Source organism: Tachypleus tridentatus, chromosome 13 (genome assembly GCF_004210375.1).
Source record: "Tachypleus tridentatus isolate NWPU-2018 chromosome 13, ASM421037v1, whole genome shotgun sequence".
NCBI lineage: Eukaryota > Metazoa > Arthropoda > Merostomata > Xiphosura > Limulidae > Tachypleus > Tachypleus tridentatus.
In genome coordinates this window covers 135,492,855-135,514,272 of record NC_134837.1, presented here as the reverse complement: position 1 = coordinate 135,514,272, position 21,418 = coordinate 135,492,855, and the positions used below count along the sequence as shown (strand labels likewise).

General features: G+C 30.5%; 1 protein-coding gene across 3 annotated transcripts in view; it reads right to left on the bottom strand.

The window, feature by feature from the left end:
• The window catches only part of LOC143239028 (uncharacterized), a 47,444-nt gene that overhangs the window by 12,233 nt on the left and 13,793 nt on the right, over positions 1–21,418 (bottom strand). For all 3 annotated transcript variants that reach the window (XM_076479761.1, XM_076479762.1, XM_076479763.1), the window contains exons 6-11: positions 18,766–18,960; positions 15,557–15,646; positions 14,093–14,236; positions 6,766–6,990; positions 4,166–4,375; positions 3,618–3,758 (exon numbers count right to left, since the gene is read on the bottom strand). In XM_076479761.1, the coding sequence (XP_076335876.1) occupies positions 3,618–3,758; positions 4,166–4,375; positions 6,766–6,990; positions 14,093–14,236; positions 15,557–15,646; positions 18,766–18,960 (1,005 nt within the window). The remainder of the gene's footprint in view (positions 1–3,617; positions 3,759–4,165; positions 4,376–6,765; positions 6,991–14,092; positions 14,237–15,556; positions 15,647–18,765; positions 18,961–21,418) is intronic.

Below are 21,418 nucleotides of genomic sequence, written 5' to 3'. Positions count from 1 at the left end.
ATTTTAATTTACATATTCTTCTTGTCATTACCTAAAAGAAAAACATGAGGTGTTACTACATGCAGGTCACATTAAATTTTTAACAACATAACATTACAGAACAGCAAGTGATGTTCCGATAAAAAATTACTGTCATATTAACCAAATTAAACTAAATCCTTAAAATCAAACAAGATACACTCTTAAAGCTACTCCTTATCATTCAAATATTTAACAAACTTCCTTAAATTAACTGCATTCGCCACACCTGAAGGCAACTTATTCCAAAGGTTGCCTACCCTGTTAGAAAAATAAAACTTTATTAGCTGAAGATGATTTATCTCCTGCTAAAATTTATCTTACTATAACCTAGTCTTACCATTTGCACTGTTAAATTCGAAATAAGATGATACACTAGCACTATCATATCTGTTTACAGATATTATATTTATTATGTGAATACATAATAAAGTAGGGCTGACAATACAATCATGAGATTGCTTTTCATACTAGAGGCAGACTGCAAAAGTAAGGTCTCTAAAGTTGTAGGATTACTGCTATTTATACAAAACTTTTATAATTGTAGGATTACTGCTATTTATACAAAACTTTTTATAAGAGATAACACTGATTTCAGAATTCGTAAAGAGTTAAGTTGGCAGTATGACTGTCAAGAAGAAAGTCTATATCACAACAGGAAAGCAGATGCTGTAAGTGGATGGAAAGAGAATGGAACAGTTTACTGTGGGAAACAAAATACAGATCTAAAAATGCTATTTGTTAAATCTGTGACTCCAAATCCACAATGGAATAACTGTTGTAAACTCAAGTGTAGTTTTAATGTTATTCATTTTCACTTTTAGCCAAAAATATACACATTGTATAAAGTTTCACAGTCTTCAGTACAGGATATTTTTTATAACTTTAGGATCTTGACTACTTTTCTCTTCATTAGTTAAATTAAAATACCACAAAACATCTTTATCAAGTACATCAAGTAATACCAATTCCAGCACACAGTTATATATTAAATGAAATATAATAATTATTTATTTACTTTATAATGCATTTAATTTTTTTCCATTATGCAGTGTGTCAAAAGATGGCTTACAGACACAAGACTGAAATATAAAAAAAAACAAAAGGTTAATAAACTAAGCTTTAAAAACATTTCACTCCTCCCCCACCAATATCTGTCTACCATTTATACAGTATTATTTACAAAATCAGAGGATAATGCAAAAAATTTAACATAATAACATGCTTCAGATGTAGAAAAATCACTTAAAAACATTTTGTTGAAATACAAACGAATTAATGATCCAATAAAACAAAAATATAGCACATTGTGTACCCTACAAATGTGGAGAGACTTGAAATTCAATAAAACAAAGACACACTCACTGAATATGCTGGCCCAACAAGACTCTTCCATCCGGAAAAATCCAAATAAATGAAATCCCCTCACAACAGGACACAATATCCAGTGGCAAAAGTATAAAATATTAGTCACCAAACAAAATCAAAGTAAGAGAAGCCTTTATGATAAAATAGAAAAAAAAACAAGCATAAATTAGGGCCAAAAGTTTGATATAAACAGGATTACCTCATGCCTCACGCAACCAACAGAATCAACCAGAATCCTTTCTGAGGTTCTTATCACACACCAATCAAGTTGAATCAGACTTAGAGCTCCAACCACAATCAAATATCATATCTGTATTGAAACAACTTCCTTGACACCAGGACAAAAGAAAAAACTTAATTCAGGGTTTCTTTTTGCAGCATAATTGAACTAGAAATTGTAACTTGGTTTGCTTATTTCTACCTGGAACAATAATAAATAAAACTTTAAAATAGAAAACAGGAAATATAGGTGTTATTGGATTAAAAGAACTATGGATTCTGTATACAAGAATTGTTATGTTGCTATAATTACAAATTATAATAATAGTACATAGAATTTTTTTTCTCAGATTAATCTGGTAACATTGCTCTTAATTATTCATTTCACCTACAAGTTGGTTCAATGATGAGCTGTGTGCTTTTGCTTGATGAAGAAGTAAGCCTCGTACACTAACAAAATTTCTGTCACATGTAATACAATAATCCAATCTAGCTTTCTGGGCATGACCCTGTTCTTTACTTTGCCTTTGGTCACAACCTGTGCTTAACAGAAAATAAATTTCAGGTGAACACATTTTACAAGGAACACTACAAAACAAATGTGTAGAGTCACTTACTCTTCACATGTTACAGGGCATCAGATAAAACGATTTTTGAGGTAATTGTTACAGACATATAATTAAGTTCAGAAAAAAAACATCCTGTCATTTGCAACTTAAGTATTCATATTTACATGGTCATTCTGTTTTGAATTTAGAGAGAAATAATTTCACTTTAACAATTTAATCTTCAAAGTTTAAGAGGACTTTTCAATAATCCAGTACGATTTTTAATACTCTATCATATTTGTAGATATAAAATAAATTAATAGTGATAATGCCTATTTATTTATTAGCACAAGATCAAACTATTAAACCAAACTTATTTCTTCTTGTTCAGTATTATGTACCAAGTGTGCATGTTTCACTTTTAATTTGGTAACTGTTTATCTACTTACACTGTATTACAACAAGAATACTAACAGGTCACCTGGTACCATCGAAAAAAATGCCACCAGTATGAGGTTGAACGACAAATATAATTATGATTAATCTTACAAGGCTAAAATAATTTGTTTCACTGATTCTTGTTAACACAAAGCTATGCAGTGGCTTATCAACATGGGTAATAAATCCCAATTTTTAGTATTATAAGTCATCAGACTTACTGCTGAACCACTAGGAGAGATTGAGATGTAAAATTAAAAGAACAAATTCAGTGTTATTTTTACAATATTATAAACTAATCTTTAGAAACAAAACATGCTCAAAGATTAATGCTTAGTATTTTCAATCTCAAGGCATCTTTGTGACCCAAAAGTTAAATGGGCTGGGTCAGGAGCTACTAAAGTTCAGGCTCTATTGTCACTACTTAAAAATTAAAGACCAAATAAAAAACAGCCACCACCATTTATTGATGTAGCTGTACTTTTGAATCAATAATATGATCGGTTGTGATAGCTATAATAATTCCACAGTTGAAAGTAAGTCGCATTTTTGTGTCATATCTTAGCTTGAATCAAGATCACGTACTGATTTTCAATCATTTTTATTGAGATTTTTCTAAAAGAGATGGCCAGTCAATTAAAACATGATTGGTTGAGTTCATTTCCATAAATATTTGCCAGTTTCTATTATCTTGGCTCACTTTTTGACTTCTAATGTAAGTTAATGTCAAAATATCAGATATGCTACTATATTCCCCATTTTCCATTTTTATCCTAAAAGTTTCTTATACTTTCCTAAGTTTCCACATTTGTTCAGTGGCTAAACATTTATACTTCTGAAATTGAATATTTTCTCCCATTGCAAGAGAATTTTCAGCTATTGTTCATTTTTTTAGGATGGAAAAGTCTTATTGTGTCAATGCGTTCAGCGAGTCTTTGTTTTATTGTTCTTCCTGTCTCTCCAATGTTGTTCATTCACAGATGTGAAGAGCATCACTTAGATGATTAACTTCCTTAAGTCAATTACCTGACATGTTTTCCACCTGTTTCAACACTGTTGAATGTGTTTTAGCCTGGTGAAGCTGTAAGCCCCATGGACTGGCAAATATTCGGTTACACATGGAGCAGATTGCTTTTGTTGATCCAATAGGTTCCTCTGCTCCACTTTCTGTTTCCGAATATCAAATGTGCAATATGAACTTCAAGTATTTACACTATGAAAACTCCACAAAAAATCTCTTGACAACTACAACAAATTTCTGGATCAGAAACACAAAATTTGCTTGAAGTTACTTTAATTTACACAATACTGAAAGATTTAAAGCAGAAGCTAAATAAAGCATTTAATGATTTTCTATAAAATTATTAGACTATTTTTTTTAGTATAGCCTCAAACATTATTTTTAATAGTACACCATTATTACATTTTCTATCCCTTTAGAAACTAAAAATGGTGAGACATTTCATTCACAGTAGTTGTTACTGTTTGAAAAACAACTTTTGCAAAATTATGTCATATAAAACAAACATTTTGGTGGATAAACTCAATAACTTAAAACAATAAATAATAATCACCATTTGTTTCACCACTGCATAATACAGAAACTCTCCCAAACGCTTGTTTCTTACTGATGTTCATCGACTTCTTTTTTTTTCGAGAAATTCTTTTTTTTTGGCAGTAGTATGAATGGACACTGACTGCACGTGAGGTATTAAACCCAGTTTTCCCACAGAACGTACACTGACCCACGTCTTTATTTGTTGCATCCAAACTTGGATGTAATGCTGTAGAAAAAATAATAATAAAGACAGACACTAATCTTTTTCTTAGAGAGCAGATGGATTACACAGGATTAGAACCATACAAACTTCATGTTTATAAACTGCAGTATTAATTTTTTTTGTCAAATTGAAAAAGTGAAAAACTTATGTTTTATAATGATTTTTATAACTAATTTTTTTCTTGCTACATGAATTGAACACAATCATAATCAAAGAGATAAAAAAGAATTACAAACTAGAATAATTTGATTAGTTCACTCAAAAGAAACTTTTCTGTTATTTTAAAATAAAAAAATTAAAAAAATGTATTAAATAATAAAAAAGAATATGAATAAACAATCAAAAATAAAAAAGCTATTCTCCTTCATCTAGACATTAAAATACCATAGGTTAAAAAGTTTAATTATAAAATGTAAATACTACTTATATCATCAAAGCAAAAAGGTGACATTTTCTAACTTTTACTACATTAGAAAGCAGTAGGATTAGACTCCCTGCAAGACAAACCTGATTCTTCTTTCTTATTACTATGTTTATTTCACTTATTTATTTATTTAATATTGATATTCTAGGTTGTCTCTTCCTTTTTCTTGGGTTCTACTGAATAAATCACTTGTTTTGGTATGCAACTCTTCCCTCTGTCCCTTTTTTTTAAACTAATGCAATGAAGAGTGTTTTTTTTCATTTATCAATGAATAAAAAAGGTTTAAGACTAACCATTTTAAGATTGATTCAGAAACAACATTTCATCCAGTCTCATCCTATAACCATTTCTCTTAAAGTTTAAAGCAATACTTAGTAGAGATAAAACAATGTAACAGTTACTGGTACACTACTATTGTTCAAGTACCCAGACAATAGACTGGTCAGTAGCACTAAGAAAGTATAACCAGTTTATTACTGATCCCATTAGCCCAGGCATTACTGGTCCACCAGGAATTTGCCTGATGTGCTGGCAGTCCAATTTGCCCCTGAGTACTATCATTCCAAAATATTTTTTCTGTTAATCAAAGTGCAAAGCAAAGAAATAGTTTTATTTTAAAAGCAACAGGAACTTAAGGTAATACTACCCAATCATACTTGTCATGGGACATTAGTATTAAATCTATTGTATTTTTAAATACTACATTCTACAAATTGTAACAAAAGACTTATATAAATGTTGACCCAATAACTATTGTATTTGTTGTATCCTTACAAGCCTGAATATCTCTGAATTGAGTGAAACACACTGTCAGAAAAGGAAACGATGAATATAATATGGGTGAAGAACTATTATTATACATTATTCTAATTCTTGAAAATCCTTAATGAACTAAGTAAAGATTGCAGTGTTTAAAAATATATTAGGCTTAAACTTACTATCTTATTTCTTGCATAATTAATTATAAGCATGTTTCACTAGTTCATGAAAGACATTCATACCATAGCAATAACATCCAATGCTAGAACCAATTCTCCTCAATGCTGCTGTGATGATTCATACTGAACTGCTTAGTAGTAAACCACACGTTTATGTTCCTCAAAATGCATTTATACACTTTAATTTCTAAAGGTCCCTTGCTTCAGTAGCATAAACATGTGTAAAGGTATTTTTACTGTACAGGCAGTCAGCTGAAGTATGGAAAGTAAAAAAATAAAAATACAACAGACAAAATAAATTTGTCGAATACAAAACCAACATGAAACCCTGAAGTAGCTATGTTGTCACCATGATCAATACTTTAGATAACCTATATAAAACCAACATGAAAGCCTGAAGCAGCTATGTTGTCAACATAATTCATACCTTGGATAACCCATACTGGTACAATAATCTTCATAAAATCCTAACCAGAAAAAAATCACATCTAATGCTATTATAGTTTAGTAATTATGTTCACAAATGATATATTTCTCATGAATTAAATAATTGTGTTACCTATACTTTTAAATTTCTTTTATGAATTACTATATTCTGAAACGTTAAACACCAAACTATCTTTTATTACTTTTTTTTCTTACAGTAGGAGTAAACTTCAATAATAATCCAACACACTCTGCAACACTGTTGGAATGTTTTTTTCTTGCCAAACAATATACTGATACACAGGTGTAGTATTGTAGATTTGTGATACTAAAATTCAATTCCACTTCAAATATTTTCATAAAAGAAATAAATGTAAGTCAATGCCTACTTTGAATTGTTAATACGAAATTCAGAAAAACAATAACAAAAACATTCTCATACTTTAGTTACACCAAACAGAGACAAGGTCTGTGACTTGTTTTTTTAACTAAAAATAAGGCTTGCATATCATTTGCAAGCTGTCCTGATTCTGAAAATGGCCCATATGTTTTGGTTCATTTATTTTTATCTAAGACAGATGAATCAATAAAAGACACTTCCTTACCAGTTTCATTGTCTGTCTCTCCATTTGGATTACTCTGTAATTGATTTAAAATGATCAAATCTGAGGTGTTTTCTCTTCCATCATATCCATGGTTGGTAGGCTGTGTTTTGTTCAAGTTTAGACTTTCCTCAGGACCACAGCTGTTTTCTGGTATAGTACTACTTGATTCAGCATTGTCTGTCTCCAAAAGAGATTTCTTGCTTTTTCTTGAGCTCTTCATTGAAGCTAACAATTTTAAAAGTCATAAGAATTATTTTGTGAATAACACAATCTACTGCTTCTAAACCTTCAAATTACAGACTTGCTTTTGTACTCTTCACTACTAGTGAATGCCAGATCTTGTACTTAGTAATTATAAGTTTTTTCCCATTACAATATCCACTGTAAAGACTTGACCAAAACATTTCATGAAATCAACCAATGTCCTTCTACACATAAGTGAAACTAAGTAGTAATTAGAAGGATTAACTGCAAAGTTGATGGTCTTTTTTTGTTTAGATATTTTATGTGACTAATGTTATCAGGGGATACATAACCATCAAGATCACAAATCTACAAGCAATTTGATGAATATATAGACAAGAAAAATGTACTTAAAACACTTATGGGGTCATGGAAAGACATCTTGAAGGTAAAAAATCTGTTGTTCAATTCACAACCATCCAGTGTCTTGTGTTTTGTATCTTTGTTTTAATTTCATATCACAAATTGTGTCGTCTTTTTATTTCTTAGCTTAAAGCTTAGTAAATTTAGTTAGGTATCAGATTGTGATTTTCCTGCCAGTCCATCTGTTATAAAGTGGGCCTACTTCAGAATACTTCAATGCTGGACATACAAAACTCTTTAGTGTAAGTTGTTGTTTAGTACGTTTAGTGTTTTAATAATTAATTTGCATAACAAGTGTGTTAAAATTTAATTATTTTAAAGATGACAGTTATAAAAATTTCTTTACATAACTGGGTGAAAGTGGTACCTTGTGTATTAGATCAACTGGAGTACTGTTGAGGTCATTTTTCTCATAACATGTTACCATCAGGTGATATTTTAAAGTTAGTTTCACATTTTAACAGAGAGAAAGAGAATAATTTCCCTTGTCAAAGGGTGTTACAAAGTAATAAGTGAACTCATCTGTTAGACTTTGATAAAAAGGAGACAATTATTTAAAGTTCTGGATAGAACTGTGGTAATCAACAGGGTGAAGTAAGTGAATTTATTGCACATATATAGTAAGTTAAGAGAAAGTTATAATTTTTCTACACATAGCATGCATTTCTGATAGGTACTCTCTCTCTCACATAAATAGTTATTCTTGTTCAGTGTTGCCCTCTATATGCAAAAATACTTTTTGTGGATGTTACAAGTCTTGAATTTCCCACCCATTAGAACTGACTTATTTCAACACATCTTGCATGTGCAACAACAAACATCCAGCAAAGTGTGCAACATACCCTCTTGATTCATTCTATTCTATTCTACCAAAATATCACTTCGAGTTTTGGCAAAAAATAGAAACATCAGTAAAAGTTTAACAAGAAGGAAGGGTGAGAAATGTGTGATGAGGTAAGTACCTATCAGAAATAGATTTACAGGGTAGAAAAATTATAATTTCTGATATGGTATGTTAACCTTTCTCACCTAAATAGCTAGAATCCTACATTAAATAGTGGAGAGGCTGGTGCAAAGGAAAGAAAGAAGCATATTATGAAAGCTTCCATAGGACACTCTTCAAGAGGAAGTCTTTGGAATCGAAGAACTGATGTGGGAGACTGCATCACCTCTGAACCAAATATGTTCTTCATCCATCATGGAAGGTTGTCGCATATATGGGAGAAATAATAGAGAAGCACATCCAAATGGGAGAGAAATATGGAAGGATAGCAATCCAAAGTGTACAATACTTATGAAACTTAATTCCTGAAGCATAAAAGTGCATATGATGAAAAGAATGTGTCCCAAGGTGTAGTGGCTAGGGCATGACTGACCATACATAGCAAGTCAACTACATCCAAAATACATGTCACTGGGAACTGACATCTATGTTGAGGTAGGATGAGGATCATATTGATGATAAGTCATTTACAATCCAAAACCTGACCTTCAGGTACCTACATTCATGTAGGGGTAGAAAAGAGAATCATACCACTGGTAAGTTGATAACAATCCACAACCTAGCCATCTGGCAAGGGTAAAAAATAAGATAATCCTGTCAAGTTTATGAGGCTGAAAAGAATCTTGTCCCATTTAACCCATGATTGGTGCACATGATAATGTGAGAAACTGATTGATCGATCAATCTGGGAACACAACATCTGGCATAAAAAAGATATGTCTGCTTAATATGAGCTATCCCACTCAAATTTTAAATTAACAGGAACTGCCCCAAGTACAGTAACACCTTCAGAGTAACAAGTGTCAAGGGATAATGGAAGGGGAAGAATCCTAGAAACCTAAAAGTAGTAACCTAGTAACCTCAACCATGACTCACAACACTGATGGAATAACTTGAGGATAAACAAGCACCTGTAATACAAGTGTAAGGACTTATGTTGATTAGTTCAGCTCTAAATCCAAAACCCTGTCACTGAGAACCAACATCTATGTAAGGAGTAGGATGAAGAATGCCAATTGAAAGGGTGAACTGCAATTTTTACACCTCATTCCCATTTTATATAGCAAAGGATATCATGTCATCTATACCAGTGGACACTGCCCTACTATGAACTGAATGTTTTATAATCAATGATGTATATTACTCGTATTTCATTAACACATCCAGGAGGAAGTCTCTGTGGTCCACCCACTTCAGCAATTTGGAATTGGAAAGTGTTAATGACTCTTAAACTCCACTATAATAAAAGGAGGGGGAGAAGCAGTGGAGAGCCCAGAGGAATTACAACATCTGAAACACTGCAAAGGGTAACCACAAAACCCTATTTTTAAAAGCAGACCATTCCAATTTATTCAACAGAAGGCATGGGTAGCTATTCCCTTCTGCTGTACTCATGTAGTCCACGTGTAAGTAAGATGTAAAACTGGCAAATGCTTTCTTATAAATTCCATTACAAGGATAAACCTACAAGTGATCTTGTAGAACATACTATCTTTGCAGTGTGTGTTGCATGGCCATGGAAATACAATACATAAGTTAACATGGCCTTACAGTGCAGATATGATCAGGCTATATTTGTCATAGAGCAGGATCCAAATCATGATTAATAACAATAAAGGAAAAAAAAAGGGCCCCTGAATAGAAATAATAAGAGATAAATGTATGAGGGGTAGTTTACATGCCAAAATAAAGAATTTCCTCTAAAAAAGCAAAGATGAAATGCCAATGAAAAGGTAAGGTGTTGTATTTGATGAGAAAATACCTGGATCAAAGTATGGGAGGAAAATGACAAAAAATAAGACAATTAAATTAAAAGCTGAACCCAATTGATAAGATGGAAAGAGAAAAATCACAAAAAAAGCATATGTCTGCCAAAGAATAGAGTGGTAGGAACAAGCACCACAGAAGGAAGTTATAGGGGAAATATAACAGTGAGGGGCTTGTACTGGATAGAGAAGTCTTTCCATATTAGATTAAGGATAAAGATGGGAAATAAGTAAAAAGAAGGAGTTACCTTCTCAAGCCATCAAAGTTTTGTGGAGGAAAGAATAATCCAGATAAAGGGGAATATATATGGAATGATAAAGGGTATGTCAAACATAGTGGGAAAATAAATCTGACCTCCAATGTCCACAGGCTAAAAGGAGAAGGAAATAAGTCTTAAGATAAAGGTGAAACAAGGAGGACACAGAAAGTGGTTTAAATGGAGGCAGTAGAGGACCACATTAACTTTTCAATCTGAAAGGACAGACCCTGAGGCTGTTGACAAATCTGGAAGGAATGCAACAAAAGGAAAATAGTAGGAAAGGTAAACACCCTAAAGTATCAAAAACAAGTCTGCTCAATTACCTGAAATTAAAGAGACAGAAGACCCCCTCCCTTCAGTTGAAAAACTACATTAGAAAATCAGTAATATGAGGAACACTGGCTTGATCAGGTAAAAATTGTTGATTCAGAAACCAACAGAGAAATGTTCCATTTACATTGTTAAACTTCCCAAGAGGAAGGGTGAATGAAACTAGCTAAAAAAGAAGCTACCCATCAGGACAAGAGAATCAGTAGACCATTCCGTTGGATAGACTTTGCATGTCACAAAAACATACTACCAAGGAAAAGGGGCTATTCATAAACCTCTGAGATAAGAGAGGTGGTAAACAAACCTGGGACAAGGCTACATCTCAACCCAAGATATTCCAGTACCAGAGAAACCAAATGTGTAAAGCAAGAGCCAAAGATGACAAACAAGCCAAAGTGGGGGTAATTAAGGAGAGGACTTCTCTTGAAAAACCATCAGGATATCTGTGAGTCACTTTGGAAATGAGAAGAGTACTAAATAAATATCATGGAAGGGAAGTAAGGGTAAGACAAAGGCAGGAAAACTGGGCATGGGATAAATGCTTCCTGCCCAGGTAAAATCAATATCAAATTTTGATAGTCAAGAAACAGACAGTAAATTGTGAAGTAAATTGCTCAGCATCAACTCTAATACCTGGAGAGGTTGGGAAACCAAATAATGAGATGAAGAACTACTGTGCAACAAAGAAGGACGAGAATCATGACAAATGAACAAATCATCATATACCTTAGAAATCATGTCTTAAAATGTCACATCAGGGCTAGTTGATTTTGCAGAAGGGGCATAAAAAGACATGGCAAAATCTGGTGGTAAAAAAAGGCTATCAAAATTCATCTGCCTGAACAAGTTTGGCTATAAGAAACCTACTACCAAATAATTCCAGTCCATGTACAAAAACCTGAGATTCAACAGTTGCCCATGAATATATTTAAAAAATGAAATATTAATCAATTAAAAATGTCTTTAACAAATTCAGATACTATTTAATTAAATTAAACACATTCATGTTGATGTTTTTTGTGGAAAGCAAGAAATCTAAACACAAACTAGTAGTTGATTTTGTTTAAAGAATGTTATTAAAAAGAAATGAAACTACCAATATACAAGATTTCAAACTGTATTAACTTTGGTAACTGTATGAAAAAGAAGAGAGTCAGGCACCACAAATTAAATCTTTATTTTACAAGAAGTTCCAGTAAAAAATGGATTTAGTGCAAAAAATATTGATTTAGTATTCACTCGTTAACTCTTTTGCCCAAGTATCCTTTACTATGCATGACAGGAAGTTTTAGCATCTTACATTAAAAATTTAATTAAACTAATCTTTGTTTATATCAATTAGTAAAGCAAAAAATCTTAGCTAACAATCCACATTTCAGTAGTATATACGTTTTAAGTTCTAATCCTACAAGGAAATATTTAAAAATCCTAAATTTCCCCTAGCATAGCACATGTAACATATTTTCTCTAGGCACCGTGTCTTCTCTATTTTTCCACTACTTGTTAAAAGAGTAAAAAAGTAAATTATTCACTATAAAATTGTTATTGCTCAGACAAACCATAATTTTTATAGCCTTCAATTTTATTTGGTTACAAAGCTGTCAATAGAAAATCAGACCCTTCCTGCCACACTCACTTATCACATCCTCTCTTTCACAATAATTAACAGTTCTCTCTTATGTTTAATTATATAATACATGTAACTAAAACAAAGTTACATTTTTCATCTATCAGATGACATACTACATAATGCTGTGTTCTGAGCATACAACAATTACTTTTGTTCAGAGTGCAAGAAATGTTCCAATGAGAAACTTAATGACTAGCTTGGATAAATTTGTAATGGCTCTTGCTGCATAGTTAAAAAGACTGAAACATTGTGAGAGATAGGGAAAAACATTCTACTTTTTGGATGATATTAGTCTATGTTCTTGGTGAAGTATTAAATTTAATAAAAATTATTTAGTTTATTACTATCATTAGTATAAAAAAATGGCTTAAATGTCCTCAACAGTCAATGGCAAGAAAAAAATTGGATAAGTACTTTATTTCTTGTTTTTCATATTTATTAATATAAAAGTAACTAAAATGTAAAAATATGGATCTCTTTAAATTAGTTAAGATTACTTTAAATAAAATGCATAACAATAGTAATATCATAAAAAATGTTTCACATGGCATGAGGCAAGCATAGGAGCAGCATGTAGGTAATGTAATTTGATAGCGTAACATGAGCTGCATGTGCCCTGAGTGATCTGCAACTTATAATAGTATGGATAGTAGTTAGACACAGTTTAAAAGGCAATAAAATTTAATTGTAAATAGATGTATACTGTTATGAGCTTCATGCTACTTAGGATAAACAAATGTAATTTTATGTTGCAATTTGAAATCATTCTAAAAATGGAAAAAGGGTAATTTAATTTATTTCAGTTTGTTTTGTTAGTTACCAGGCCAGTTAAATTGATAGATCCCATTTTGAATTAGGGTAGAGAAAATAAAGTTTTACTGGAAAAAAGTTTGTAATGTATTTAGGAAGTTTTAGATATTACATAAAGTAAATTTGAAATTTTTGGGATGAGAAAAAGTGTATTTAATCTTAACATGAAAATTACTCTGCACAGAATATTCAATAAATATTTACAATATTAACATACAAATTCTTATTTTAGTTTATTAAAAATTCTTCATCAAAAAATAAGATTTTTTTTTGTATGTGAAAGATGCAAAATATTTATAATGTCAACTGAAAGAGTGACAAATTTTGTGAAGATGTACACACTATATTAAAAATTGGAAGTACTAAATCCAGAAAGACTTTAAGCAAGTACAAATAAGTCATGTGGTCAGTCAATTTGACCAAGACCATGTTGAAAGAGGTAAATCTATGTAGAAAATACCGACAATTTAGAATAATTCCCAAGAAAGTACATGTTTAAAACATGATTAGAAAGTTTGTGAAGTAGGTTTACTTTTTCTTTCAGTTTAACAAGGAAAATCCAATACTAAGTGGTAGTCAATGCTAAGCAACAAATAAAAACAGCAATCTTTTTATATCTTCCTCATAGAATGTTCAACACTGCATTAAGCTGATTTTATAGAAAATTATTATGAAAAACCGGATGATATTGAGAAAAGTAAACAAAAGTGACACAACATTGAAAATTAAAACTTACATATTACCTCACCCCACGCTGGTACAGCAGTATGTCTTTGGATTTACAATGCTAAAATCAGGGGTTCAATTCCCCTGGGTGGGCTCAGCAGATAGCCCAATGTGGCTTTGCTATACGAAAACACACACACACATATTACCTCTGACAAAAGTGACACAACATTGAAAATTAAAAGTTACATATTACCTCTGACTTGACTTGATTTTGAAATACCATGTGTCTTGGCTCTGTGAAGGAAAAGACCCCATGTTCCATCAAAGTTTTGGCCACATATGTTACACATTTCCTTCACTGGTTTTGCTGGTATTTTAGTTGGCCTTGTGCCAATTCCTATAATTAAACAAAATAATATACTTTTTTTAAATACTGAACTTAAACAGAGCAAGCATTTCAGTGATGTCGAGAAACCCACTTGTTGAGAAATTTATATGCAAAAACGGCTCGTTTGGGTTGAGAAAATATTTTACATAGAAGGTATATTTATTATAAAGATACCATAAGACTTGCTTTTAATAAATATACTTTGCTTTTTACACTGATGATTGCTGGTGCACCTAAGAGTTAACTGGAGGTAACAAAAACATTTTACAATGTAGCAATCAAAGGACTTGGGAACAAGACTGAATTATATGATACTTTAAGTGATATTGCATAAGTCATGGTGATCATACATTCTCACAAGAGGAATGTTGTCTCCACGAAAAATCTCATCTGTTAAAAAAAACAAACATTGTCCCTAAAACACCTTTATATCAAATTTCTTGTCTTCATGAAGTCTGTTACAGAAATACTTTTGAAATAAACATTCAGTCTGTTTTTATCACCACTATTATTAGCTTAGTTATAACATCCTCATGTGAAGACTGAGAAAAAAGAATAAAATCTTAAAACATATACATTCATATAAGAAATACAATTAACACATATAGAAGCAAGCAAACTTCAGTACAGTATGCACTTGAAATTACAGTGAACTCAGGTAAGAAGCATTATCAGGTTTGACTTAATATAATACCCATTTTATTGTCATAAATATGTCCTTTTTAACATAGTATTAACCTTTCTCTAGATGCTAGGATATAGTTCCTATACCTATAGTGTCAAGATTTTGAAAAGTCTGGTTGGTTTTCAATTTTGTGCAAACTACACAGTTTTTATGTTGAGAGTTCAAATGCTGAAATTTTCTGCATGTTCAGATAGATTTTGTTAATATATGAAACAGCTTCAAACTTTTCTCTTTGTATTTGTTTGTTGCTTATTTCTAGCACAACTAGTGTGAAAACAAATTTCTGAAGTTATTGGTGACAAAAACTGAAAAGTCAAACAAACTAGAATTGTTTTGATTTAAAATTTTAAAAACCTAAAGTTAATAAATTTATAAATATATCATCCAAAAGTTAAAAATAATATTTACTGTGCTTAAAAGTACTAAATTTATTGAACTTTTTGTACTCTTGTTAACATTCCCTAGTGTCAGTAATGTAGATACAGCTTTTTTTCTCTGAATACTTCAATACCATCCAAAGTACAAAATTGAAAAAATAGAAATGATTTTTTATGATTTTATGTCATTATTAGGAATTCTAACAATATACAGCTGACTTAAACTCGAGTCAAAAACAAAAAAATATTAAATACAGTATACATTACCATGCTCTGTTATCTTGTGAACCACAAATGTTCTAAGATTGTCTGAAGTTTTATTGCAAACATCACAAACTCTAGTTTGATTTTCATCTTCTAAATTAAAAGAAACAAGATGAAAAAAATGTTAGGTTGGCTAATGTTTGATAAAAAGTAAACTTTTGGGCATGATAACATGGAATTGACAAAGGATTTTTTTTCCTGCAAATAAAATGGAAAGGCATTTATTACAAATGTTTGGTTACAAACTCCATGAAGAGAGTAAAGGATTTTATTCTGTTACAATAATAATAATAATAATAATAAATTTATTAAGCAATAAATTAGACACAAAAAATCAAATATCAATATAAAACCATCAACAAAGAGTTAACTCGTCCTGTGATGGTTAAACACATAATAATGTAAAATCAAAACTTACAAAATCAATATAAAGTTCCCAGAATATTATCATCAGTATTTAAGATCCATTGTTTTAAGTATTTCTTTTGATTAACACGATTAATAGAAGATCTTATACTATAAGGAATAAAATTATGAATAATGAGGTGCCAAATAAAGATATTGATGAAGTGTAACTGTTTTACGTGGTGTGGGTACATTAATTGGAAAAAAAAGATTGAAGTCGTGTAAAATATGAAGTGACTTTAAAAGGCCTATTAAAAGAAACATGCAATGTAGATAAAGCTAAAAAATATAAATAAAGTTTATCATATGAAAGAGGGAGTTAAATTTACTGAAATCGGTATCAAGCCTATGAGTAAAATAAGAGAGAAAACACTTTTTTTGCAACTTGTGAATAGGAATTAAAAAAAGTCTTATATGTGCCACCCCAAATTGAAATACAATATTGTAAGAAAGATTGAAAGAGAGCATAATATACACTTAACAAAATATGATAAGGAGCACAATGACTAAGTTCAAAATTAGCATAGAACTATATTTTAATTTATTAACTAAAGAATTAATATGAAATTGCCAATTTAATTTTCGATCTAAAATAATTCCTAAATATTTAACAGAGGAAACTTGAGTCAATTTGGGACACTTACAATTAGGGTAAGTATAACAATCACTAGAATGATAAAAAAATAGAAGGAAAAGCTGGAATGACACCATTAAGGTTAAACTGAAGAAGAAAAGATTTAGATATATTTAAGGATAAGTCATTACAGAAAAGCCAATTTTTAATTTTATTAAGATCACTAGAAATAATGGCTTCATTAATTAGATTTGGCTTACTATAAACAACAGCAATATCATTGGCATAGGCTTGGATATCTCCAAAAAACTGTTGGTAAAGAATATCATTTATATAAATGAGAAATAACAAAGGGCCCAGAACAGAACCTTGTGGTACTCCAACATTAATTGTAAGCCAATCACTGTAATTATTATGGATACAAACTGATTGCTTTCTATTGTGAAAGTAAGAAAAAAACCAATCAAAAACAATGCCTCTAAAACCATAATAAGATAATTTATTTAACAATATTTTATGATTAACAGAATCAAAAGCTTTGGCTAAGTCAAGAAAAACAGCAATTGGATGAAGATCAGAATCCAAAGCTTCTGTAATACTTCCCACAAGTTTAGCAACAGCAACCTCCGTTCCAAGCCCAGGCCGAAAGCCAAATTGAGAAGGAGACAAAACTGAATGTCTATCAAGAAATGATAAAATTATAATCTTCATAGATTTTTCAAATAGTTTAGAGAAATGTATTAATAAGGAAATAGGTCTATAATTCGTAAAATCAGAAATATTACCAGATTTATAAATAGGAATGACCATTGATAACTTTAAAGCATTAGGAAACTTCCCTTGAGTAAAAGATAAATTAATTAAAAAGTCAAAATTGGTGCAAAAGATTAGCATTAGCTTTCAAAATCTTAACCAAACACCATCTACACCATTAGAAGCTGAATTTGATAAGGAGAAAATATTATTCATAGTTTCAGATACAGTAACAGGATATAGATAACAAGAAGAAGAAGGAGCAGGAGGCATGCCCTGAGAACAAAATTTAGGATTGGAGCAAGTAGATTTAGCAACATTAACAAAAAAATAATTCAAATCAGATAAATCAGTAGTACCAAAATTACAAAATTTCTTATTTTTTTTTTTTAACATCAATAATAGAGTTAACAATATTCCAATTCTGTTTAATAGTTTTAGCATTCTTAAACAGGTTATGATAATAAGTCCATTTAGTCTTACGGGTCAAGTTACAACTTTTACAGTAAGATTTGTAATTAGAACAGATATGATGCTTCAGTCACTTATGTGATCATTATCTTGAGAGTAAATTCAAAATGAAATTATTAAAAAGAAACTGAAACACTGTAAGAGATACTTTTGTCTAACTCCATTACAGTTAAGCATTTAAATTTGATTATAACTACTCAGTAATAGTCTCTTTCATTTTATGTATTAGATTCTCATCGAAGAAATATAAAATATTCTACAAAGTGAGTTACAATATTTTCTACTAGGGCATGAATGATTTTGCTTTCTTTATTAGGCCTAAAGGTGCCTTTGTTTAGTAATTCACTGGAAAAGAAGTTGCAATCCCCACAACTCCCACCCCTGTAATTGTAATATTTTTTCTTTGTGTTAATGACAATTAAAATGCTTATCTAATTTATTACACTAATGATTAATTCAAGCAATCACACGGATTTTTCTCTGAATCCATGAGTGAAAGTAAAGGAGAATATATTATGTCAACTACATTGCATCTGCTATATCCAGTGTTACAAGGCCTTTCACCTAATACTAGGGATCATGAGGCCAGCTGAAATGAGTACGACACTATTACGGTTTGAGCCAGATTCATTGAGTCAATTGTAATTATTATCAGTTTTTTTTTATGCATTTACAAATCCAATTTTGAGGTTAAGAATGAATAACACAATAATATTTATTTTATTGTTAATTTAACACTAATTATAAATTTATTATTGTTATTTTACATGTAATTAAGATATATCCACCCTATCACTTTAATGAGGTTACTTAATTTTAATTTAGGAACAAGTTCAAAAACCTGATATGTCTCAAAATGTTCTAAATTTAGTGAGTCAAGATATAACCCTAATCCCCCCCAGGAAAAGTAAAACTTGGAACTTATGTTCAGTACAGTAATACTTATTTAAGAATCATCTAAAAGAAAAAAACATTAATACATCAAACATAAATATATTAATCACCATACCATTTATGTTATCAGTTTGGGTACCGATAGGTTCTTTCACAAGTTCTCTGCTATTATTTTCATGTTGTGGAGACGCTTTACTCCGACAGTAAAAGACATGGATTTTTGCACCACGAATTGAGCTAAATTCACTCTTTCCACAAAATGGACACTGATCTTTGGTAGTTTTAGATCCATTTGCTTGTTGGAGTAGAGCTGCAATGTAAAAAAAAATTATTTCTTTTGGACCAATTGGTAAATGTTTAAAATAATATGCTACAGTAAAATTGGAAGTTACAACAAAACACAAGTAACTCACAAAGGAGAACAAGGCTATTTCTAAAATGTTTATCTTGTAACAATATATACATAACAAGCAACTGTATGGCTATTTAAAACATACTTATCACACAACTAATAAGTACACCACATGTAGCAGTACAGCTATTTAGAACCCATTTATCTCAGAATGATTTGTCCATCATAAGAGAATATACAGCTACTTTGATCATGGCTATTACATGCTATTAGTCTATCACAATGGAGTGTATGGCTACATGGGTTATATTTCATGCATTTTGATTACCTTCAATTAATGGAGTACAATCTACAGAGTTGCTTTCTCAACTATAATTCTAGTTACATCATAAGACAATTTAATATTTATTTTGGAATTTTTCTCTAAAAATTAAAAAAAAAAGAGATCTGGGTCCAGTTTGTTATTCTATCAGAATACTAATATTTCAAAACAATCCTTTTAAGAAAGAAGTGATTTTGAGAGGATGAAATCACTAACCAGGAAGGCAACAAGGTAGTGGAAACCACAACCTGCAATATTATTTTCACTACTGAAGTACCCAACCTGAAATATACACCAACCAATTCTTCATCCTAAAAAATGTAGGCCTAGGCATCCTATTTCTTGGGTTTTGATCATTTACCATTATAACAAAACAAGTTGACCTTAAGTATGACTTTGGCATTTCAGCTACATTCATCAAAAGTTAATCAATTGATCCTTAGAGAACACTTAACATATGTGTTCTAAATGCAATCAAACTTAAATGAAAATGTTTTGAGTTTTTTTGCCATTCTTTTACCCTGTTGTAGGTTTCAGTAAAAGTAAGAGAATAAATATGAAAACCAAAGATTGTTATATTAACACTACTAGAAAGAAAATGTAAACTTTTGGAGTACAAATTTATAACTGTAATTACTTCTTTAACAATGATTACCAACACAAATAAATCGAGGTATACTGAAGTCTGATAAGACTATAAGACAAATAAAATTAATATTTACTGTTAACTTTTTCTAACTATTGCCTTAAACTAAGTACACTACTCAGTATTAAATAGCATAAAATATTTCCTGTTGTGCTGTACCAACACATTACTCAGTATTAAACACTGGTTTAGTCAAACTGACCAAACATTTGACCACTTTGTACTCCTTTAAATTCCTTATAGTTTTAATACTACTAAACATTTAATATAGTATGAATATCTTCATAAAATCTGGTAGACTTTCAGAAAACATAACAAGTCTTTCATGTATAAAAATCACATTTTTAATGAATTTTAATAAACTAAAAAAAAATTTCTTGATGATGAGAAACCCACTTGAACAAAAAATGTTTCTCAGAATGGCTGGTATTGGTATTAACACTTTTTTAAAAAAAGATTTGTCTATGAATATATTGAATTTTTTTTTCCCAGTAAGAGTGCAAAGTTACTTTCATGTTGAGATTAAAAATTCATCTCAAAAATATCAAATTTCATTTTGTAATTTTTACAATCTCCTAAATATGTTTCAAACATTTGTTTTCAGTAAAACTTTACATTTTATCTGTTATTTCTTCTATCTAAGTGTGTATAAGATGGGTCAATGTAACTGACTTTGTACCCAACAAAAAATCACTTGGAGAACACGGGGACTAACATTACAGTATTGAATCACATTTTCAATGAACTACTCTAAGCTGCTTATGTGTATCAGGATTTTTTTTATTTTTTTACATTATTATTTATTTTATCTAACCTTAACTCATTTAAAGAGATTCCTACTTTTACATTTTAGTTACTTTTACAATTACAAATAATAAATACACATGAGAAACAAGAAATAAACTACTTACCTAGACTTTTTTTTGCTGTTCAACTGTTGATGACACTTAATCCTAATTTTTATACTGATGGTAGTTGTGCACTAAATACTTTTATTTAATTAAATAATGTACTAAAAACACAGAACAATGACAGACAAAAATCAGACATTGTCCCATAATTACCACAATTTTTCTAGCTTTCTAGCTATGCAACAAGAGCCCTTAAAAATTCATCCAAGCTTTTCAACATCTTTCCCATCAGCTTGCTTGTACTAAAAGATAAACTGACAATTCTGTTCAGAACACAACATAATATAATATGTAATTTGACAAATGAATACCTTGACTTTCTATTAGTTATAACTAATAAAATATTAAAGATTAAAGAGAATTATTAACAAATCCTGAAAGAGAGGATGTGACAAGTTGATGGGGCAAAAGAGGTTTGATTTTCTATTCAATATATCTGTATCCAAACATGACTGAAGGCTATAAAAATTAAGCTACGTTTCAGTGATGATGGTTTTATAGTGAGTAATTTACAGTAAATTTATTACTTACTGTAAG